Genomic DNA, 22,465 nt, shown 5'->3' on the forward strand with positions numbered 1-22,465 from the left:
TGCACCCCCCTTAGTTCTTAACATCATGTATTTATTTTATTTTCCCCTTTGCATCAGTGAGAGCTTGCAGTCTTTTGTGATAGTTGTGAATGAGGGCCTTTATTTTCTCATGTGTTAAAGCTGCTCATTCTTGGCAAAACGCCTCCAGATCATATAAATTCTTTGGTTGTCTAGCATGAACTGTATGTTTGAGTTCTCCCCAAAATAGTTCAATGATATTGAAGTCGGGAGACTGTGATAATCACTCTAGAACCATCACTTTTTTCTGCTGCAGCCACTGAAGGGTCTACTTGGCCTTATGTTTCAGATCATTCTCATTTTGGAAAGTCCAAGTGTGCCTTATGCGCAGCTTCCTGGTTAATGAATGCAAATTCTGTTCCAATATTTTCTAATAAGATGCATTCATCCCATCATCAATTTTGACTACATTCCTTGTTTCCCTGTAGCTCACATACCTGCAAAACAGCAGTGACATCCACCTTCATGCTTCACGGTAGAGATGGTATGCAGAATTCTTTTAATAGGTCTTGTTGACTCTTCTCTAAACATATATTTATGGTTGTGATCATAAAGTTCAATTTTGCTCTCATCACTCCAAATTATTTTGTTCCAGAAGTTTTGAGGCTTCTCTAGGTGCTGTTTGGTATATTGTAAGCTTTTTTTTTTTTTTTAACTGGCAACTACCATGTAGCCCATTTTTGTTCCAGTATCTCCTTATTGTAAATGCTGAAACCACATTCTTTCAGAGAAGCCTGTATTTCAGTAAAATTCGATTGTGGGGTTTTCTTTGGATCCCTACAAAGTTTCCTGGCTGTTGTCTGAAACCTTTCTGACCATGGCTTGGTATTAAGAGAACCCATAGTTTTCCACTTCTTGATCAGAGTTTACTGATTTGTATTTTCCTTGGATATCTTTACATATCCTTCTTATTTATAAAGTTGAACTACTTTTGCTCACAGATCCTTTGACAGTTTTTGATTTCTCCATGCTTCAGTAACCAACAAAGTTGGTGCAGTCCTGGATGAAATGCACAAGAGTTTCTCATGATCTAAGAAACTCATTGCCTGCTTATACAAAGACACATTACAATCAAACAAAGCACAGGCATGGACACTTACCCTTCTTTGCCGTGTCAACTTGTGTATATATTATCTCAAACATTAAAGGGTATGTAAACTTTTGATCAGAGCAATCAGTGTGAGTTTAGTTATTTTGATTACTAAAGGTCACACAATTCTGTGAAGATAAATAGCTCCACCTTATTTAAAATTTAAAAATGGTGTTTTGCAAGATAACTTATTTTCCACAAATAGTACACATCTTACAAATTCAGCCACAGGTATGTAAACTTATGAGCATAACTGTATGTCTAAAAGCCAAGACTAAAGATAACAAAAGAAATTACAGGATGCAGATTGCACAGCTTCTGAGAAATCCCAGTGGTGAAATGATAAATTGCTATATCTTCAGAAATAAGTTCAGTATGATCTAGGTAAATTGTAGGGAATGATTAATCTATCGATAAATCCTGGAGAATGAAAAATTTTTGATTTAAGTTAGAAGTAATATTTTGTAAGATATTCTTTTATTATATATAATTCTTTATTTATGCTGTTTTTAAATTTTTGACAACATCGTCAAAAATAAGAAAAAATACAATGAACAGAAAATATCTAAATAATAAGAACTAATGTTCTCAATTCAAAGTTTCCAGGAAACATATTAATTAAATAAGAGTATAATTAGTCCACAATTTTTGGAGAAGGAGCTGAAAAGTAAACTGAGCTACATTATTCCATAAAACTTAAGAAATAAAGATGAGGCTTGAAGACCCCCCCCCCCCAAAAAAAAAATCCTATTTCCCATTGAGCTGTTCTACTTGGGTACCCTTAGCAGGAAGTGGAAGTTATTTGATCTTTATCAGAAATAAATTTACATAGCTGTTGTGACTCATAAAAAAATATCTATTTTCTTTATAAACCATTACACATATTTTGTAAGATATTCTGTGGAAAATTGATAACCAGTGGGCTTTTATCAAAAGCGGTGTTAAATGATTAAATTTGTTTTGCCTTTAGATAAAGAGTTTAACAACTATATTTTGTATGATTTGGAGACTTCTGAGTTCTTTCTGGTTTATTCCCTTGTATAGAGCATTGCAATAGTCTAGTTGAGAGATGACTGACGAGTGTATTAGGATGTTTAAGAATGGAGTATCTGGAAGATTTGCAATAAGACGAATTATACATAACCTGCAGAAACATTTTTGTACTATGATACTAATTTGCTGATAAGATAGTTTACTGTCAAAAGTCATACTAAGAAGTTTGATAGTAGTTACGAATTGAAATGCCATAGATTTAAGGCAGATAGGAGAAATCAAGCAGTCAGTATCGTCCTTGGTATGCGAATCTAGTCCATTTGCTGCGGGTCATTTGTCTCGGGCTATTGGAACACCAGGATCTTCTGTTACAGGGACTCATACTCTTTGAGAATCTGTAATACTTTGGGCAGAGCTTTTGAGCGTGCAACCTTAACAAGAACAGGCTGTTCAGATTTGGTTATCACAATTTTTCTATTATCAAAGAAACCTGTGACACTAGGGACCTAAGTGAAAGTGTGGAAACTTTTAGTACTAGTGTATGGCGAAGATGTTAGTCCCCTTATGGACTACCATTTCCAAGGTCCTGTCATTTCAACAGGATGGTTTAGAGAAGGGCCTAGTGCCAGGATCTCTCAAGGTTCCAATAGCCAGTCTTTCATGTTAGAGTTCAAGTGTTCAGAAAGTCTTAGGCCTCTCATCTAGTTGTTTCCGGTTCTTGAAGAGAGCTCTCCACTCCACACTCTAGAACGTCAGCCAGTCCCTACTTGAAATCTTAATATTGAGCCGCTGTCTGAGGAGAGAGTCTTATGGATCTTACAATGAAGACGGTCTTCTTGATTGCAATCACTTTGGCTAGAAGGGTGATTGAACTGTAGGCATTATCTTACAAAGAGCCTTTCCTTAGATTCACAGAGGCAGAGGGGTCCTTGCGCACCATACCTTCCTTTTTGCTTAAGGTGATTTCGGTGTTCCATGTCATTCAGGAAATGCAGCTTTCTATCTTTCAGCCTACGGGCAAGAAGAAACAGGACAGAGGACTGAAGTTGCAGGATGTCAGAAGATCACTTCTTTATCTTGAGGTGATAAATAAGTTCCTTCTGGATCACCTATTTGTCTTGTCTAGTTCTAGCCTTCGGGGAAGACAGCCTCTAAATCTTCTATTTCCAAATGGATCTGTATGACTGTTTCCTTGGACTACATTAGCTGTGGCAAGCAGTCTCCAATTGCCGTGAAAACTCTCTTATCAGAAGTGTAGCTTCCTCCTGGGCAGAGTCCAGGGCAGTGCTGCCTGATGAAATTTGTAAGGCAGCCACATGGACTATGCTCCATACCTTTACAAAATTTTACAGAGTGGATGTGACCGCTTTTGGGTCCTTTCTGCTGCTCACAGGCTCATCTGTTTCATCCTAGACTCAAGGGATGGCTCTGGTATGTTCCATCCATAAGGAATCGTATACTGTTTGTACAAGAAGGAAGGATTAAGTTCTTACCTCGATAATCCTCTTTCCTATTGAACAGCATACAATTCCTTACAACGTGCCCTATCAGATGTCTGTTATACCTGTGGAGACTTGTAGTCTTGGAAGAGTCTCCAGCGGCTTGGCTTGAGGCAGCCAAGGAAGAGAAACAGAGTCCTTCAAATGCTGGCATATTGGTGCCAAGATCGATATCAGCACATTTTAACATAATATAACTTTATTTTTCTATACTGCCTTAATCAAAAGAATTCTAGGTGGTTTCCACAAAAGAGAAAAACTGGACAATCAGTGAAATACAAAACAGTAAAAAATGAATACAACCTGTTGTATTAAAAAGACATTAAAATTTAAAATTGATAGGATAAGATTAATTATGTTTAAATAATAAAGGTAAAAGCTCAGATTAAGAGATGAATTTATCAAATAATATTGTCTTGATTTCTTTTTTAAAAACGCTATATATGACAACATGGCTCCGCTAAGAGCTGTACAAGTGTTAGTACCTGTTGCACTGTTGTTTGTTGCCCTGTTGTGTACTTGTTAACTCTAGTTTACTATTGCAGAGCAGATAGAACTTATCTGGATCAGGGAGTTTCCTGAGCTACCCCTTTGTTTGCATTTCCTTTCCTAGGGGTTCTCATTTTCTTTGGTACAGACTGAGGAGTGGGAGTGCTGCCCAGAGAGACACGGGGGCGGAGAGAGGAAAATGATTGATGTCTTCTGCAGGCAAAAAGAACACCACCTCGCCTTAAAATCCAGACAGTCCAATAAAAGGCAAGGGTGGCGTCTATTCAACCAATGAGAATATCTTTATTGATGACATTAGTCTTTATTCCTAAATATAGTCCCAACTAGGATCCAAGTTTCGGCATAATCAAAACGCCTTCATCAGGGGACACTGATAAAAACATTACATATATAAAACCATGACATGATTAAAAGTGAAACATAATAAAAACAAATTTAAAACATGCAAAATAAAAACATATGTTTTCCAAAAAACCATAATTCAAAAGACTTACAAATATACATAAAAGAATATATTAAAAATGCCATCATAAGCATAAATATAAGAAAGTCACAATATACATTAATTAAATGAATGAGTAGGATAGCAAAGGTGGAAAGAAAGGAACCCAAGGCTAGCATCATAGTTCATGAAAATAAGAAAGCCAAAAGTAACCCGAAGAATGAGATGCCATGTATGATTATATCACATGACAAGCGTATATGCGAAAGATATATGTGAAACACTGATGCCAAAGAACCAAAATAGGTTGAAGAGCCCAAACACCATGATCTCAAAATTTTTTTTTATTAATATATTAAAGTGATATGGAAAAACAGGCAAACATGAAACAGGTACCTCATATAAGGCTCATTGAACGTGTTGAGAAACTTTATTTTTTTCCAAATGCTTTATTTACCATGTCAAGTATGCATTAACAAGTATTCATAATATCACGGCTTTTTGTCTCGCACAAAGTCTGAGTCCTCCATTTCTGTTTGTCTACAGTGCACCATCTCTTCAGCATGTTCAGTGAGCCTTATATGAGGTACCTATTTCATGTTTGCCCACTTTCTCATATTACTTTAATATATTAATAATAAATTATTTTGAGACCATGGTGTTTGGGCTCTTCAACCTGTTTTGGTTCTTTGGCATCGGTGTTTCACATACATCTCTTGCATATACGTTTGTCATGTGATACAATCACACATATTATCTCATTCTTCGGGTTCCTTTTGGCTTTCTTATTTTCATGAACTATGCCGCTACCCTTTCTTTGCACCTTTACTATCCTACTCATTTAATTAATGTATATTGTGACTTTCATATATTTATGCTTATGATGGCATTTTTAATATATTCTTTAATATATTATTTTATATATATTTGCATCTCTTTTGAATTATGGTTTTTGGAATACTTTTCTTTTGCATGTTTTAAATTTTACATTTGTTTTTATTATGTTTTGCTTTTAATCATGTCATGATTTTATATATGTCCATATTTGTGTTTTTAATGTTTTATCAGTGCCTCATGATGAAGGCGTTTTGATTACGCTGAAACTTAGATCTTATTTGGGGACTATATTTAGGAATAAAGACTAATTTCATCAATAAAGATCTTTTCATTGGTTGAATAAACGCCTCCCTTGCCTTTAATTGGACTGATGTCTTCTGCAAACAACTCGTGAGATGGAATGCATTTCCCATCCATAAGGAATTGTATGCTGTTCTTACAGGAAAGAGGATTATTGAGGTAAGAACCTAATCCTTCTATAACCTCTTAAGGGTTACTCCTGAACTGTTATTGGAAATTTGCATAAAGCTGCAGTTGCCTACCAAAAGTTAGGTGTGCCTACTTACAAATCAATGACTGGTGCAAGTGGGTGTTCTTATGTGTATACTATGCTATTGCACACAACTGGTAGTGTTCCATAAGTTGTATGCATTGCTTGGTGATATGTCCATGCCACATCAATACTTCACCAACATATACACCCCCTGACAGTTTCATGCTTGGCGATTTAGGCACACTGTTTACACAGAATAGCACCTAGTACTTATACTGGTAATTGGTAATAATTGTTGCCTGCTGTGTGTATAAGCACTGCTATTCTATAAAATTGCCTTTTAAGCCATTTAATGAGAAATTACAGAACAGCAGTTGGGTAAATAGCGGTAGCATACCTGAATGAGTGGCACTTAAGTTTTGGCAACCTGTTATAAAATTAGAGGGATGGTATTGAAATTACAGTATATGAATTTATCCCTCCTTTCCCCACCGTAAACATACCCCCAAGAAAAATACTTTTTAAATATGGTTAACAAATGTGTAGCAAGCACTTGTGGCCACTGAGAGATGGCATTTATACATATAAATCTCTGTTTACTTGTTTAATTGGCTTTGAAAATAGTTGTATTCTTTAGTTTAAAAAAAAATTTGCTTAACCACCTCTTTTGAATCAATATGATCTTTCCTTATCTGATTCATTTGGGGGACAGTAATCAAACTCTTAAAGCCATACTTTGTCTGCTGAAATTTTTTAGAAATTAAGGAATGCACATTTTCAGATTATATTCCTATACGAGTTAAAATAGGTTTTTTGTATGACACAAAATATATCCACCTTTGTTTTGATTGTTGATTGGGTAAAAATGTTACATATGTTGCATATATTTTTCAGATTCTTATCACTGTGAACCTTGAATTCATGGTTTTTGGGTTTTTGGTTTTTTTTTACAGATTTTCATTTACAAAGTCATTTACTAACTGTATGCTAAACAATGCCCATTGTTAGTAAATGCCCCTTAAATTAAAAAAAAAATCTGGTGGTACTTTTTTGCATAAAACTTGCTAGTATTCACCAAGAAGCTCAACAAGGTTTAAGACACAATGTGAAAGCCATTATTTAAGAGCATTTGCCTAGATTTATGAATATTCACAAATATGCAATATTGTGAGAATAGCATTTCATACCCAGTTGGCAAGCTGTTTGGAATAGGAACTGTATGGCTTTAGTACATACCTCCTTTTTTTCTTGTTCTCTGTTTTATTATACTTTTCCCCTCTCTTTTTCTGCACAGGGTGGGTATTCTGCTCCCTCCTTCTCTCCTTGGCAGGGCCCCTTTCAGGGGTATCCTCGGACTGGTCCGCCGCACCGCAGACAGAGTGAGTCTGTGTATCTCTCACTCATTTCCTGCATTGCCCTATCCTGGATGCATCTCCTTGCATGCTCTCTTACTTAACTAGCATCCCTTCCTTTTTAGCATCTAAAATGTTCAATATTTAAGTAATCAGTTTGCTCTCATCTAACTCTAAATGCTTCTTTGTCAATTTTCAATCAACTATATCTCATACCATTATAGCAAGTAATTATAAAAATATCATGATAGGAGTATTTGAATTTGATTTTTACTAGCCTGCATTTCTTAATTTTATTACTTCTGTGGCATGTTATATAGCATGATTCATTCCTTGTAGCCTTGTTTAAACTGCGTGTTTGAAGGTTTTTTTTTGAGATGCTATAAAGTGCATGCATGAGTTTCCTTGTAATCACCTGGAAATTTTGTATGCTTATAAGAAAGATATCTTGATGTAAGCAAGTCAGTCATAATCTTACTTTTGCCAACAGCTAAGGGTTTGAAAAGATCTTCCAGCTTCCCACCTCCACATTCTTCCCTACCTTCCTGGACAGTCCCATGCCACAGCCTCCCTTGTTTACCCACTCACCAGCATGTGTCTTCCCCTAAACCCTATAGTCTTTTCTACTTTCACCCCCCCCCCAAGCTACTCATTCTGCCCCATCTATACCAACTTCTTGCTCTCTTTCCCCACCACGACCTGTCTGTCCCTTTGATCCTGCCAACCTACTCTTAACACTTAGTTCCTCCTCCTTTTAACTTTGTTACATTTTTTTGCTGATTTCCAAGGAAGCTATTGCTCATATCTCTCTGCCATTTTCATCAATACCCCAACCTCCTCCAACAAAGTTTGCCTGTTTGTATATCACTTTTCTGAGTACCTGACTAGTCTAGTTTTTAGGATATCTACAATAAATATTTATTTAATGTCATCCCTGACCAGTCCAGACACTTGGATTATGCTCTTCTGCCAGTAGGTGAAGACTGAGAAGAACTGAGCTGCAATGTCATAAGTTTAGAACCATTTGCATCCACCTAGTTCAGAGGTGGGCAACCTGCGGCTCTTCTTGCATGTAGCTGCAGCTCTCTAGGTCCTGACCCTTTAATCTCCCTCCCAACCCTATGATTCTCCCCCCTCCTGGTCTACCGATGTACCTGGTGGTCCAGCAGGGGTCTTTGTGGCAGGAGCACAGCCCTTTTGCTCCTGCCTCATCATGGTTGCCTTCTAAAATAGCTGCTGTGACCTCTCGCAGCTGCTCGTGGCATTTCCTGTAGTGCCGCAAGAGGTCAAGGCAGCTATGAGGAGGCAGGAGCAAGAGGACCGTGCTCGTGCCAGAAAGCTTCCTGCTGGACTAAAAGGTACCTCAGTAGGCCTGGGGGTAGTGTTGGAAGAAAAATTAAAGGGTTGGGGGCTGGAAAGAGGAGAGAACCTTGTCTATGGGTTGGGGAGGGGATGGGAGAGATGAGAAGTGCAGAGACCTGCGAGGGGTTGGAGGAGAGAGAAGCCCAACCTTGCGGCTCTTTGTAAATCTTGGGTCAAACATTTTGCATAAATTGGCTTTTTGCTGTAAAAAGGTTGCTATCACCTGCCCTGGTTAATCACCAGCAGGTGTTATGCCCCAACTGGTGCATCTTCTCAAGTCTGGTAGGAAAGTAGTTTATTTTGTTTAGTTTTTGGAGTTATAAAAAAGAGAGAGTCAGAAGCTAGTGAGTGAGGCACAGACTTAAGAAGTTTGGCCATTCTAGAAGTCTTGGAATGTTTCACCTGGGGTTCACAAGGCCCTCCCTTTTCTTCTCCCTTCTCTTTTTTTCCTTGGCATTTAAGGAGTTAGTTGTATGCATCATAAAAAGGGAACATGGATTCACTACAGGTAGGTCTTGTCAGACAAATCTGATCAATTTCTTTGACTGGATGACCAGAAAATTGGATAGAGGATGTGTGCAAAGCCTTTGACAGTGTTCATCACAGATGTCTAATAAATAAACTGAGTGCCCTCCGGGATGAGTCCCAAAGTGACCGGCTGGATCAAAAACTGATTGAGTGGAAGGCGACAGAAGGTAGTGATCAGTGGAGATCGCTCTGAGGAAAGGGATGTTACCAGTGGTGTGCCTCAAAGTTTGTTCTTGGGCCTATTCTTTTTAACATTTTTATAAACGATATGGCTGAAGGATTTCGGGTAAGATTTGCCTCTTTGTGGATGATACCAAAATCTGCAATAGAGTAGACACGCCAGATGGTGTGAATAACATGAAGAAAGACCTGGTGAAGCTTAAAGAATGGTCTGAAATTTGGCAGCTAAAATTTAATGCTAAAAAATGTAAGGTCATGCATTTGGGCTACAAAAACCTGAAGGAACTGTACAGTTTAGGGGGTGAACTTCAAAAGCAGCCTAAAATGCTTGCTTTTTAAAGATGCCTATAACTGATTTTTATATACATATTTACATCAGCAATTTTTAAACTTGTTTCCTTTTTCTATTGTATTTTCCTTTTATGTAAGCTTTCTAAAAAATTGTAGTTCTTCCCTCTTTTCCCATTGTTCTCGGGTCATAAGAATGTTTGTTTAGTTCGTGTATGTCTAACTATTAGTTCATGTATGCTTAATAACTTAAAAATGTTAGTCTCCCAGCTATTTTTAAATACTTTGTACAAGGCTTTGTACTTTTGGATAAGCGTTTAATCAAAACTTAAATAATCTATGAAACTATTATGTGCACGACAGAAGAGCGGGACTTGGGTGTGATTGTATGTAATGATCTTAAGGTGGCAAAAGCTAAAAGGATGCTAGGTTGCGTAGGGAGAGGTATGGCCAAAAGGAGGTATTGATGCCACTGTATATTTCATTTAGTATATTGTGTACAATTCTGGAGGCTGCACCTTCAAAAAGATATAAAAAGGATGGAGTCGGTCCAGAGGAAGGCTACTAAAATAGTATGTGTTCTTCATCATAAGGCGTATGTGGACTGACTTAAAGATCTCAGTCTGTATACTTTGGAGAAAAGGCAGGAGAGGGGATATATGATAAAGACGTTTAAATACCTACGTAATGTAAGTGCGCATGAGTCGAGTCTCTTTCATTTGAAAGGAAACTCTGCAATGAGAGGGCAAAGGATGAAGTTAAGAGATGATAGGCTCCGGAGTAATCTAAGGAAATACTTTTTTACAGAAAGAGGTGGTGGAGACAGAGACTGTCAAAAGGGCCTGGGATAGGCACGTGGGATCTCTTGGAGAGAGAGATAATGGTTACTGCGAATGGACAGACTAAATGGGCCATTTGACCTTTATCTGCCATCATGTTTCTATGTTGAGTGCCTGAGCTAAGTATTGCTGCAATAGACAAAAAAAAAGAAAAACTTTAAGCTATTGTAAGGCATGGTTTTCTGTCTTCCCTCTAATTTCTTAAAGAAGAGACTGTTTCAGAGTTTTGTATGGTGAGAGCACGTATTTTGGGGGTTTTTGTTCTTGTGTAGTTCTGTTGTACTGTCTCCCCACCCCCCCCACCCCCCCCCACCCCCGTGTCCATTCAGCTCTATTTCTTCCTCAGGCAAATCAGGAAGCTAATATGTAAAGTTGGAGCACTGTACAGTTTGGGGGGGAGCATCAGTAAGTAGGCAATATGTTGGTTCAATGTCAGAAAAGTGAGAAGAGATCAGATAAACTGACTTTGTCTGGTGAGGAAACTTCAACGCTTTCTCAGCATGACTTTTTCGCTAATGGTTCGGCATAATTTTGGGGAGTTTGTCAGGTCTGTTGCAGTACAAGTTTCAATGGGAACTATCTCCAATTTTGATGCAGCCCCGATTGTTTCTGCCCAAGATGTGAATCAATTGTTTTCTGCCTTCAGATGCAGCTTCTTTTGAAGAATTTTGTAGTTGAACAAGTTTATTCTTCATCATAAGGTGTATAGCTAACCTACTGAAGATGACTTTAAACTAGAATTGTTGGGACAATGTGATCAAAGCCCCCAGGTAAGTATAAACCCTTAGAGAATCACTAAATACATATGCTCAAATTTGGAAAAGGGGCAATGTCTGGAAGTATGCTCAAAGTATCAAAAGCAAGGTTATGGATCTAGGAGGTTTTGATGATAAGAGGCTGAGTTGGATTTAGTGGCTATTATAGAGACATGGTTCATGGAGAACCATGACTGGAATATAGTTGAGGAAAGACAGTTTAGGAAGAAAAGTAGGGGGAGTGGTGGTATATGTTAAAATCATTAAATCCACACAATTGCAGGTTCTACAGGGTAAGGAAGAGGCGTACTATGAGTCAATCTAGAAAGAGGGAATAGTAAATGTATTTACATTGGTGTGATATAGAAGCCTCCTTCACAGACAGAAGTGAACAGATTTAATAGCAGACATACAAAATATAGCTGTAAAAGGGGAAGTACTACTAATAGGTGATTTTAACATGCCATATGTTGACTAGAGTACCCCTATTGTGGGGTCTTATACACATAAGGAGATCCTGGATTCTCTACAAGGAGAATTGTTCCCGCAATTATTAATGGAACCCATATGGGATGAAGCTATACTGGACTTAATGCTTGCAAACAGGGAAAGTGTTTCTGATGTTATAGTAGGTGATCATCTATTAAGACGGGTATATAGAGGGTAATTTGAAAGTTAACTTTCTAGACTTTTAAAAAACTAACTTTTTTCAGATGGGGGATTATATCAAGGAATTGCCTGGATGGAAACATCTGGAAGAAGCAGGAAAGCAGTGGGAAAAACAGAAAGCTATTGTAAAGGAAACAAACCATTTTGTAAAGAAAGTAAGTAAATGTAAGAGTAAAAGAAGGCTGCTTTAGTTCTCAAAAGTACTAGCTGAGAAGGTTAGAAAAAAGAGGTTAGCTTTTGTAAACTACATAAGATTGCAGAAAGTGGAAGACGAGCACAAATATCTGGAAAAGTTGAGAGAGGCTGGTCGAGTAATCAGGATTTCAAAGATGGAAATGGAAGTAAAAATAGCTGACAGAAAAGACAATTTTATAGATAAACTAGTGATAGGAAGAAGTGCAAAAGTGGCATTGTGAGACTCAAAGGTGAAAGGGAAAAATATGTAGAAGCTGAATTGCTTAACAAATATTTCTTTCTCTGATCACGAGCTGGAGTATCGGGAATGAGACTACAGAAGAGAAATGCAAATAGCGCAGGAGGTGTGGTAGAATTTTGGAGTTCCAAGCCTTAATCTTGTCAAAAACCTTATTGATTTTTAGTTGTGAAGAAGTGATTCTTTGACTTGTTCCTTTCTGCCTGAAGTGGTTTCATCTTTTCACCAAAGTGAAGGAGTAGCTTAATGGTTAGTGCAGTGGGCTGAGAACCTGAGGGAACTGGATACAATTCCCACTGCAGTTCCTTGTACCCCTGGGCAAGTCACTTAACTCTCCATTGCTCCAGGCACAAAATGGTGAACCCAGCAGACTGAGAAAGTTGCTGCATAGAATAAGTAAACTGCTTTGGCTGTACCATAGAAAGACGGTATATTAAGTCCTTGACACTTTAACTTTTACCTTTAATCAGTCATCTGTTTACCGCTGCTTAGCAATGCCATTAAAGATATAAATTAGAATCATCTTCATAAACTAAATGTTAGTCCCAGTGATGCCATTAAAGATATAAATTAGAATCATCTTCATAAACTAAATGTTAGTCCCAGTGATGCCATTAAAGATATAAATTAGAATCATCTTCATAAACTAAATGTTAGTCGTATATTTTGACATTGAGCAGTTACACTAGGATATAGAGAGTCAGACTGTACTTTTGGGGATTGCGCACAGTGGTGAAGCTGTGTCTGAAGTTACAGTAGTCCATTAGATTAAAGAAGCAATATCTTCAGTACAGATTCTGAAAGGTTGCCCAGTACTGGAGGTTTTAAAGCTCATTCTACCAGGGGACAAACAGCATCATGGCCAGAACATTTCCCTGGTGCCTCCAGTTGACATTTATAAGGTAGCCATTTAAGTGTCCTTGCATTCTGATAATCAGCATTATTGGTTTGATGGTCAGCTAGACAGAATTCAGCCTTAGGAATCAGAATTTAGGTTTACTGGGCTGGAATTTTCTTTCCCAATTTAAATTGCTGGTCTGGGAAGGGATGGTAAGGAAGGATAAATTTGATCTTACTGCTAATTTTCTTTCTTTTGAGTTCCACCAGTCCAGAACCCACCATTCTCTGTTGAACTGCAAGTTGTTTTTATTTTTGGAAGCAGAGTAGATATTTTTGGGATATGTCTTCTGCTTCTTTTACTGTCTGTTGTAGGGTTTGTTTTGATGAGAGTTTCTGCTTTTCAATTCTACCTGCTGCTTTCAAATACTGACTGACTAAGGGGCTGCACATAGTTCGGTAATGTATTTTTCGCTCCATAAGACTTACTTTTTCCCCAAAAAAAGTGGGCAGAAATAAGTGTGCACCTTATTTTTTTTACAGTGTCTTTAATTTTCCCCTTCACCAGAGCCGTTTTGCTCTTTATTTCCAGGGCCCACTACTGAAGTTCTTCCTTTATGGCCGAAACCGCTGGATCTTCATGTCTTCTCCAGGGCAGAACCGTTCGTTCTATCTCCTCCTCTGATGCACTCTCTCCCGACTCACATGGCGTCTCATGGGCGTCTCCCTGTCCACACCAGAGGCCACCTCTTTCCTGCCCTCCTTCTTGAGGGCGACTCTCCTCAAGTTTTTTATTCACCGACATCTTTTCTCCCAATTCTCCAAAGAATCTTCAAATACTGCTCCTCAGCCCGCCATTGAGGTTAGTGATGTCACTGGAAGTCTCTCCCCCAGCCCAGCGTTACTCACTCTCAAGCCCCTTCTGGAAGGAAAAGTGGTGTGAGTATTCTCCAATGCCACAACAGTGGCATACAGAAATCGTCAAAAGGACATGAGACTCACATGATGTTTCACTGGGTGGAAGCACCTCTTCTGTCTCTCAGCAGCCCATGTGGCTGGAGTCGACAATGTTCAGGCAGACGTCCCCAGCCGATAGGTCCTGGACCAGGGATAATGTCTGCAGTACTGGAGTCAGCCCCAGATAGACTTGATGGCTTTAGTAGAGAACTTGAAGGCCAGGCACTTTTTCAGTCAATGAACACAGCGCAGAAGCCTAGGGCTAGACGCCTTGGTTCAGCACTGGCTGGCTCGCAAGCTCCCATATATGTTCCCTCAGTAACCTCTGGTTGGTCAGGTCATCCGCCGGATAGCAACGCTTCCTGGCCTGGTGATTCTAGTAGCTCCAGACTGGCCAAGTCGCTTATGGTATGCAGATCTCGTCCGTCTTCAGTGGGACAAGAAGTTTCAGCTAACTTTTCATTGAAACCTTATCAGTCGGAATGGTGCCCATGTAGAACCTACGGCGCTTTGGTCTTACGGCATGGCTTTTGAGCACTTAGCCTTGATGAAGTGCAGTTATTCAGATGTAGTTATCTCGACTTTTGTGCTCGAAGAAACCTTCTACTATGGCTTCTTATGCTAAAGCCTGAAAGGCTTTCCAACAGTGGTATACTAAGGATGAGGTGGAACCTGAGAGGGCTCCCATTTCGGTGGTCCTGGCTTTTCTTCAGGAGGACCTAGAAAAAGGTCTAACTGTGGCCTCTTTTAAAGTTCAGGTTCCAAGCCTTTCATGCTGCTCTGCGCTAGTTCACTTACTTCTCATACAGATGTGACCAGGTTTATGAGAGCGGCACTTCATTTGCGTCCTTCCTTTCCCTTCGTGGAATCCTAACATCATTTTGCAGGGCCTTGGAGAGGCCCCATTCGAACCACTAAAGGATGCTTCTCTTCTGGATCTAATGATTAAGACTGTCTTGTCGCCATTGTTGCGGCACAGCATATATCGGAGCTTCAGGCTCTCTTGTGCAGGGAACCCTTTCTCCGTATTACGGATGTAGGCATTGTCCTCCGTACTTTACCTTCCTTTCTGCTGAAGGTGGTATCAGCCTTCCATGCCAACCAGGAGGTTCGGTTGCCTGCGTTTCATCCCACAGATTTGGAGCACAAAGATTAGATCTTAAGTAAGTTGGATGTCCGGAGAGTCTTGCTCCACAATTTGGAGAAGACTAATGATTTCAGGCTGTCTGATCACCTTTTTGTCCTGACTGCTGAGCCTTTCTGTGGTCGGCTGGCGTCTAAGTCCTTGATCGCTTGATGAATTTGAATGCCCATTTCCGCAACTTACATTGCCCGTGGCAAGCAGCTGCCAATTTTGTTTAAAGTCCACTTGACTAGAAGTGTGTCTGCATTGTGGGCGGAGTCTTGTGCGATTCATCCTGATGAAATTTGCAGGGCTACTTGGTCCTCTCTTCATACTTTTACCCAATTTTACTGAGTGGATATGTCTGCTCTTTCTGATGCCGTTTTTGAGACCTCAGTGTTAAGGGCAGGTTTTTCTGTCCCACCCTAGCTGCTACCATTGCTTTGGTAGGTCACTTAGCATATGGAATCCAGAAGAGAAGTAACAGAATGGAAGATTAGGTCTCTACCTTCGATAATCTTCTTTTTGTTAGTCCCTGTAGGATTCCATATGACCCGCCTTCTCTTTATGCACTCAGTTGTTTGGTATAGCCTGCTTCTTTCTGCCTTGGTTATTCTCCTTACAGGCTTGAAGATTTTCCAGCCAGTTGCCAGATTCTGTGGGGAGTTTTCTGCGAGTATGCGCATTGCCAAAGGCTTTATCTTGGGGTGCTTGTTGCACATAGCAGGTTAGTTCTACATTGTTCCTCAGTGTTTTTCTGTGTTGCCTTTGTGCCTATTTTACTTCATGTTTTGCAGATTAGACGAGTTCAAGAATTGTTTGTGTTGCTGGGGATCTTTCCCTATAGCCCCCTTGTTGTGGATTTGTTCACGTATGTTACTTGGCTTTGGGACTCAACTAGATATGTTTCTAGTTCCATCTAAGGGGGTGGAGCATGTGCTCAGAAAAGTGTTGGATTTCTGCAACTCCCGGATTGCGGATTGGGATTGAACACCTAGTTTATGGAATCCTACAGGGACTAACAGAAAGAAGATTATTGAAGATAAAAAACTAATCTCCCATTAAACTACTACATTTGTAAGCTGTAATGAAATGATCTTTTTCAAAATTCATTGTTCCTAAAGTGAAAGCATTCTAAATTTACGAGGGCAGTTCAAAAAGTATCAGACCTTTACTCATAAAAAATATTCATATTCAGATACAATAATCTTATACTAATCTCCTTCAAAGTAGTCTCCTTGGGCTGCCACACACTTTTTCCAATGGTTCTGCCACTGTCTGAAGCAGTGCTGGAACACCTCTTTGGAGATTGCTCGCAATTGGTCCATCGCAATTTGCATGATGTCTTCTCTTGACTGAAATCTGGTCCCTTTCAGGGGCATTTTCAGCTTGAGGAAAAGCCAGAAGTCACACAGAGCCATGTCAGGAGAGTAGGGAACCTGAGGAATCACAGGTGTGTTGTGTTTGGCCAGGAAACTCCATAGGAAATGTGAAGAATGGGCAGGTGCGTCATCGTGAAAGAGCTGCCAATTGCCCGCTGCCCACAGGTCCGGCTGTTTGCGTCTCACAGTGTTATAAAGGAAATACAGAACCTCTTGGTAGTACCCCTTGGTGATTCGATGATCCTGCATCACCAGGGTCCTCACTTGGTCAATGACAATCTCATTTCTGGATGTTGAGGGCCTACCAGAACGTGCTTCACTTCCACTGATGTGTGGTCATCTCTGAAGTGGTTGTACCATTCCTTTATCTGTGTGGTGCCCATTGCTTTGTCCCCGAAAGCCTGTTGAATCTTGTGAATCGTTTCCACTTGGGAATCATCAAGCTTTACACAAAATTTAATGCAGTAGTATTGTTCAACTTTTTCTGTCATTTTGTCAAAAATGAAAATCAGACAGCGCTCACTTACACTTCCTCACTCATCGGTGGTCTGCTGGCGATTGGAGGAGTGTGTGCCGCGGTGGATGAAGCTACAGCCTTAGCACCCTGAGGTTGTGGGTTCAAATCCCGCGCTGCTCATTGTGACCCTGGGCAAGTCACTTAATCCTCCATAGCCCCAGGTATGTTAGATAGATTGTGAGCCCGCCGGGACAGATAGGGAAAATGCTTGAGTACCTGATTATAAACCCGCTTAGATAAACCTTGATAGGCGGTATATAAAATCCTAATAAACTTGAAACTTGATTGACAGCTTCTGTAAGCGGGAAAAAATTCAAGCATGCGCATTAGGATCGCCTACATACGTGCACCAAACCATGTCTCCCTAGCTTTATTTGTTTACGCAAGAAAAATTATGGTCTGATACTTTTTGAACAGTCCTCATATGTTGTATTTTAGCATTCAAAGTTATAGTAGATTTCAAGAACTTTGGGCTAGATTCACAAAGCAATCGGTACCAATCGGTTTGTGCTCACTTTCAGACTATGGCTTGATTCACTAACCTTTCTGCAGACCCCATCCGCACCGATCTGATCTGCGCATGCAAATGAGTAAAAAGGCATGTAAATTTCTTAAGGCATTGATTCATTAAACCATTTCATCCAAACCGACTGGCCTTTCCGATCCAAAAAGTTTCGATTGCTGAGGACCAGTTGTTTTACATCCTCGCCAACTATTCCTGACTAGCAACTGCCGCGTGCATGTTAAGAACCCTGCAAAAAAACAAAATATATCTAAACTTTAAATATATGTAAACTTTCATGTACATACGCTTTAGAAATATTTTTTTATTTTTTTTTTTAATCTTTTTATTTTGGAATGCGCATAGCGAGTGCGGGAGTGAATCTTGGATTTGTAATGCGCATGGTAAGAAAATCATGGATTAACCCCGTGCTCTCCTTGGGCATTGTACATGCTAAATTGTACATGCCAAATAAAAAAAAAAATCAAAAATAACTTTTAAGGGTCAGCTATCCTTCCCCCCCCCTTCCTTCCAGCTAGATTGTTGCGTGCATCTGACATCACGGGGTCACCTTTGGTTGCTTTGTGCTTCATGGCAGAAAGAGCCGCACAGCCTCCTGGGATTCGTAGGCTGTATATAACAGCGCATGATCCCAGTGCAATCAACTGCTGTTAACTATTGTGCCTTCTAGCAACTTAACAGTTCTTTTCCTGAGAGAAATGGATGCCGCTCATTGGCTACACTGCTTCTTTTGGAACACGAGTATGCTGAGGAGAGGCTGGTAAAAACTGCATTTCTTATATTGCATTTTTTACAACAATGCTTTGCGGTAGGCGCATTCAAAGCCCGCCAATGATGTCTGCAATTAAACCCCGCCCCATTTCTACACATTGAAGTCCTAAAGAGCTAGCGCATGCGTTATGTGCTTCAAAACCAACAAGGATACAGTGCACACGCGCGTCGATCGATGTTACAGCGAAACGTGCGCGCGAATGGGGGCGTGTTTATGATTTGATCATTTGCACGGACAAGCTTTACTGAATCGATCAGCCAGAATGACTCGAAAACAGATAGGACACAATTTGTGGACTTTAGTGAATCTAGCCCTATGTGTTCTTAAAAGCTCATATACTACCTTTTTGGCTTAATTTTATGTTGACCCAATAAAAGGTGTATTACAGCCTATAATATATGATCTTCAGAAGAAATGTTCAGCCCCTTCTCTAGATATATTTAGTCCATTTTAGAAGAATTCATGCTGATTTGTGTGGGTGTGTTGTGATTGCATAATAATGTACCTTAGATTGAACCCTTCAAGTGCTTTGATTCTACTAGGAATTCGACTCAGTTTCAATTATCTACACAGTTAGTGCAGTTTAATTTTCTGCAATTTCATAGACGTGAAGCTTTATTAAGCACTAATGCAAGGATTAGGCTGCTCGTGAAATTTGGTGTCAGCCAGTCTGTTCATGATTTGTGTTGTCATTTAGGACAGTTCTCAGCTTTTTTTTTTTTCTGTTAAACATACCTGACAGATGATGCTTGGCATATGTGACACACAACATACATGATTTTCATGGACCTTTGATCTGACTCAGTAAAACAGATTTTTTGTGAGTTAAATGTAGATGTTCTCTTCATCTCAATAAGCACTCCTTCACCCAACACAGCTGGAGTAGAATTAGACATTTCTCCAAGGAAATAACCATATGAAAAATATTTTGATTCCTGTGCCATCTGAGTAATAACAATATAAATCTCTTTGCTACTAATTAACGCCCATTGTGAAATAATGCAGAATCTGAAAAACATAAAATTTCAAGAGGTTCCTCCTATACACTAGTCATACACAGAATACAATCAGACTGTAAAATACAGCCTATTTGACTACAAAGTGAAATGAAAAAGTCCAATATTCCACTTATATGCAGTGCAAACTTAACAATACAGTTTCTTCCTTTACACAAAGCAAAGTACAAATAAAGTAGATACACGCATTCCCAAAATATATTATAGATCTTTTATTTGATCACCATCATCCACACTCCCACTCAATGCCATCATCAACAGGATTGGTAAAAAAACAGATGCACAGGTTCTGGTTTACCTTTTCCAGCAGTAAATAATGAATAAGGCAAAAACGGCACATGCATGGAAAAGGGGTGGCAAGAATGAAGGTGGCAGAGGCAATGGATTTGCTGCAAAAGAAGTCTATGGTTGTGCAGCAGCTGCCAGGTTTCCTTTGAAGCAGTGATCAGAAGGAGATCTCTGGATCAGATGGATCCTCCAGATCTCACATCACTGCTGCAAACTCAGAACTGGAAGATCCAGCAAATAGATCTGAGTGAGTCTATGTAGTCAAAACAATTATTTATTCATTCATTCAATTTTCTATACTGTTCTCCCAGGGGAGCTCAGAATGGTTTGTATGAATTTATTCAGGTACTCAACATTTTTTTCCCTTTCTGTCCTGGTGGGCTCTCTGTCTAATGAACCTGGGGGAATGAGGGGATTAAGTGACTTGCCTAAGGTCACAAGGAGCAGCGTGGCTTTGAACCCACAACCTCAGGGTGCTGAGTCTATAGCTTTAACTACTGCACCACACTCTTCCCTATTAGCTCATCTGGCGATTTTACTTAAGGTGGTAAAAGCAATGAGGCCACGTGGTGTACATCAGAGGGTACTGAAGAAACTTAGGGCTACACTGGCTGACTTCCAGTTCTTCTCTATAGTCAGGAGAGATACTTGGAGGGCAGGAGAAGGGTAGATGTGGTCCCTCTCCACAAAAGTATAAGTAAAGAAGAGGTGGGAAACTACAGGCCAGCAAGTCTGACTTCTGTGTTAAGTAAATTAATGGAAATGCTTTTAAAACAGAAAATAGTGAAGTTTCGGAATCCAGTGGATTATAGGATCCAAGGCCACGTGATTTTACTAGAGGCAGGTCTTATCAGACAAATCTGATCAATTTCTTTGTGTGACCAGAGAATTGGATATGGGGAGGGAACTAGATCTGGTGTATTTAGATTTTAGCAAAGCCTTTGATAGTGTTTCACACAGACGTCTAATAAATAAACCAAGTACCCTCAGTATGAGCCTGATTGTGATGGACTGGGTCAGGAACTGGTTAAGTGGAAGGCAACAGAGTGGGGGTAAATGGAAATCACTCTGAGGAAAGTGATGTTACCAGTGGTGGGCCGCAAAGTTTGGTTCTTGTGCCTGTTTTTAATATATTTGTAAGTGATATTGCTGAAGGACAACTGTCTGGTAAGATTTGCCTCTTTGTGGATGATACCAAAATCTGTATCCCTGATGGGATGGGTAACATGAGAAAGGACCTAGCAAAACTTGAAGACTGGTCTGAAATTTGGCAGCTAAGAAATGCAAGTCATGCATTTGGGCTGCAAAAACCCGATGGAACGGGGTTAGTTAGTGAGTGAATAACTTTTTAGCACGAACGAAGAGCGGTACTTGGGTGTAATAGTATGTGATGAGCTTTAGGTGGCCAAACAAGTAGAAAAGATGATGGTGAAAGCTAGGAGGGTAAATAGGGAGATGAATGGCCAGTAGGAAAAAGGAGGTAATGATGCCCCTATATAAGACTCTGGTTTGACCTCATTTAGAATATTATGTACAGTTCTGGTGCCCGCACCTTCAAAAAGTATAAACTGGATGGAGTCAGTCCAGAGGACAGCTACTAAATTGGTTGGTGGTCTTTGTCATAAAGCATATGGGTAAAGATTTAAAGATCGCAATATTTATATTTTGGAGGAAAGGTGGGAAAAAGGTTAAATACCTACATGGCATAAATGTGCATGAGGCAAGTCTCTTCCAATTGAAAGGAAACTCAGGATTAAGGGGACATAGGATAAAAGTTAAGAGACATTAAGTAACCTCAGAAAATACTTTTCCATCTAAAGGGAGGTGAATGCTTGGAATGACTTCCTAGTAGAGGTTGTGGAGATGAAAAATGTATCTGAATTCAAGAAACATGGAACAAGGGATAGTAGATGGCATGGATAGGCAGACTAGATAAAAGCCAAATGGTCTTTATCTGGCTTAATTTTTTATATTTCATGAGATCCAGAGGATCCATATTCAGCAGTGAAATGAGATCTGGGGATCCAACAATAGAGATCTCCAGATCTCATGTTAATGCTAAAAAAAACCAAACAAACAAAAAACCCTGCTAGTGGCCCACTGCTAGAGGTTTCTCCTGCAATAGATGGATCTGGTTTTACATATTTCAACCCTCATCCCCACACAGCTCCCTAGTCTCCAAACATCCTTTTACTTTGTCCAACTGTTTCAAACCCTTACATTTCTCTTGCATCCCTGCCAAGAAGCCCCAACCCCAGGAGCCTAGGAGGCAGTTCTTTGGGCACTGTGCACCCCCCAAATATTGAGCAAGCTCCTTTGTTGTCTCCAAAGAGAAGTGATATATATCGTGATTGTTACCTCCAATCATTTTTAAAAATAATTTTGGGATTTGCTCACATTTTTTTCAGTAGTAAGCTCAAGATGAATTACATTTCTCTTCCTGGAGTGCTCACATCTATTTTTAATGTGTTGATTCCTATGATCAGGAGCAGGAGGGATGAGATGGTCTGTCTGTCTGTTGTGCAACTTGCCTTGTAGGCTCTTTTTTTATATTGTTAAGGCAGTAAAAAAGATTCACTGCTTTGAGAATTCTTATATTTCAATAGATATTGCAGGACACTTAATTTTATGAGAGATGATTTCTGTAAGGTGAATTGCATTCCTCTCTATATTTAAGGACATAATGAGGGCTATTTTCAAACAGAACATCTAAGTCCTATTTGGATGTTAATAGCAAAATGTCCAAAGTCGAGGGCCAAAAA

General features: G+C 39.5%; 1 protein-coding gene across 9 annotated transcripts in view; it reads left to right on the forward strand.

Moving 5' to 3' along the window:
- The window catches only part of CCSER2 (coiled-coil serine rich protein 2), a 296,048-nt gene that overhangs the window by 215,077 nt on the left and 58,506 nt on the right, over nucleotides 1-22,465 (forward strand). Inside the window, exon 10 of one of the 9 annotated variants that reach the window (XM_033940828.1) lies at nucleotides 7,177-7,261. The exons of the other annotated variants lie outside the window; for them this stretch is intronic. Within the exon in view, the coding sequence (XP_033796719.1) occupies nucleotides 7,177-7,261 (85 nt within the window). The remainder of the gene's footprint in view (nucleotides 1-7,176; nucleotides 7,262-22,465) is intronic. 9 annotated transcript variants of the gene reach the window in all.

Source organism: Geotrypetes seraphini, chromosome 4 (assembly GCF_902459505.1).
Source record: "Geotrypetes seraphini chromosome 4, aGeoSer1.1, whole genome shotgun sequence".
Lineage (NCBI taxonomy): Eukaryota > Metazoa > Chordata > Amphibia > Gymnophiona > Dermophiidae > Geotrypetes > Geotrypetes seraphini.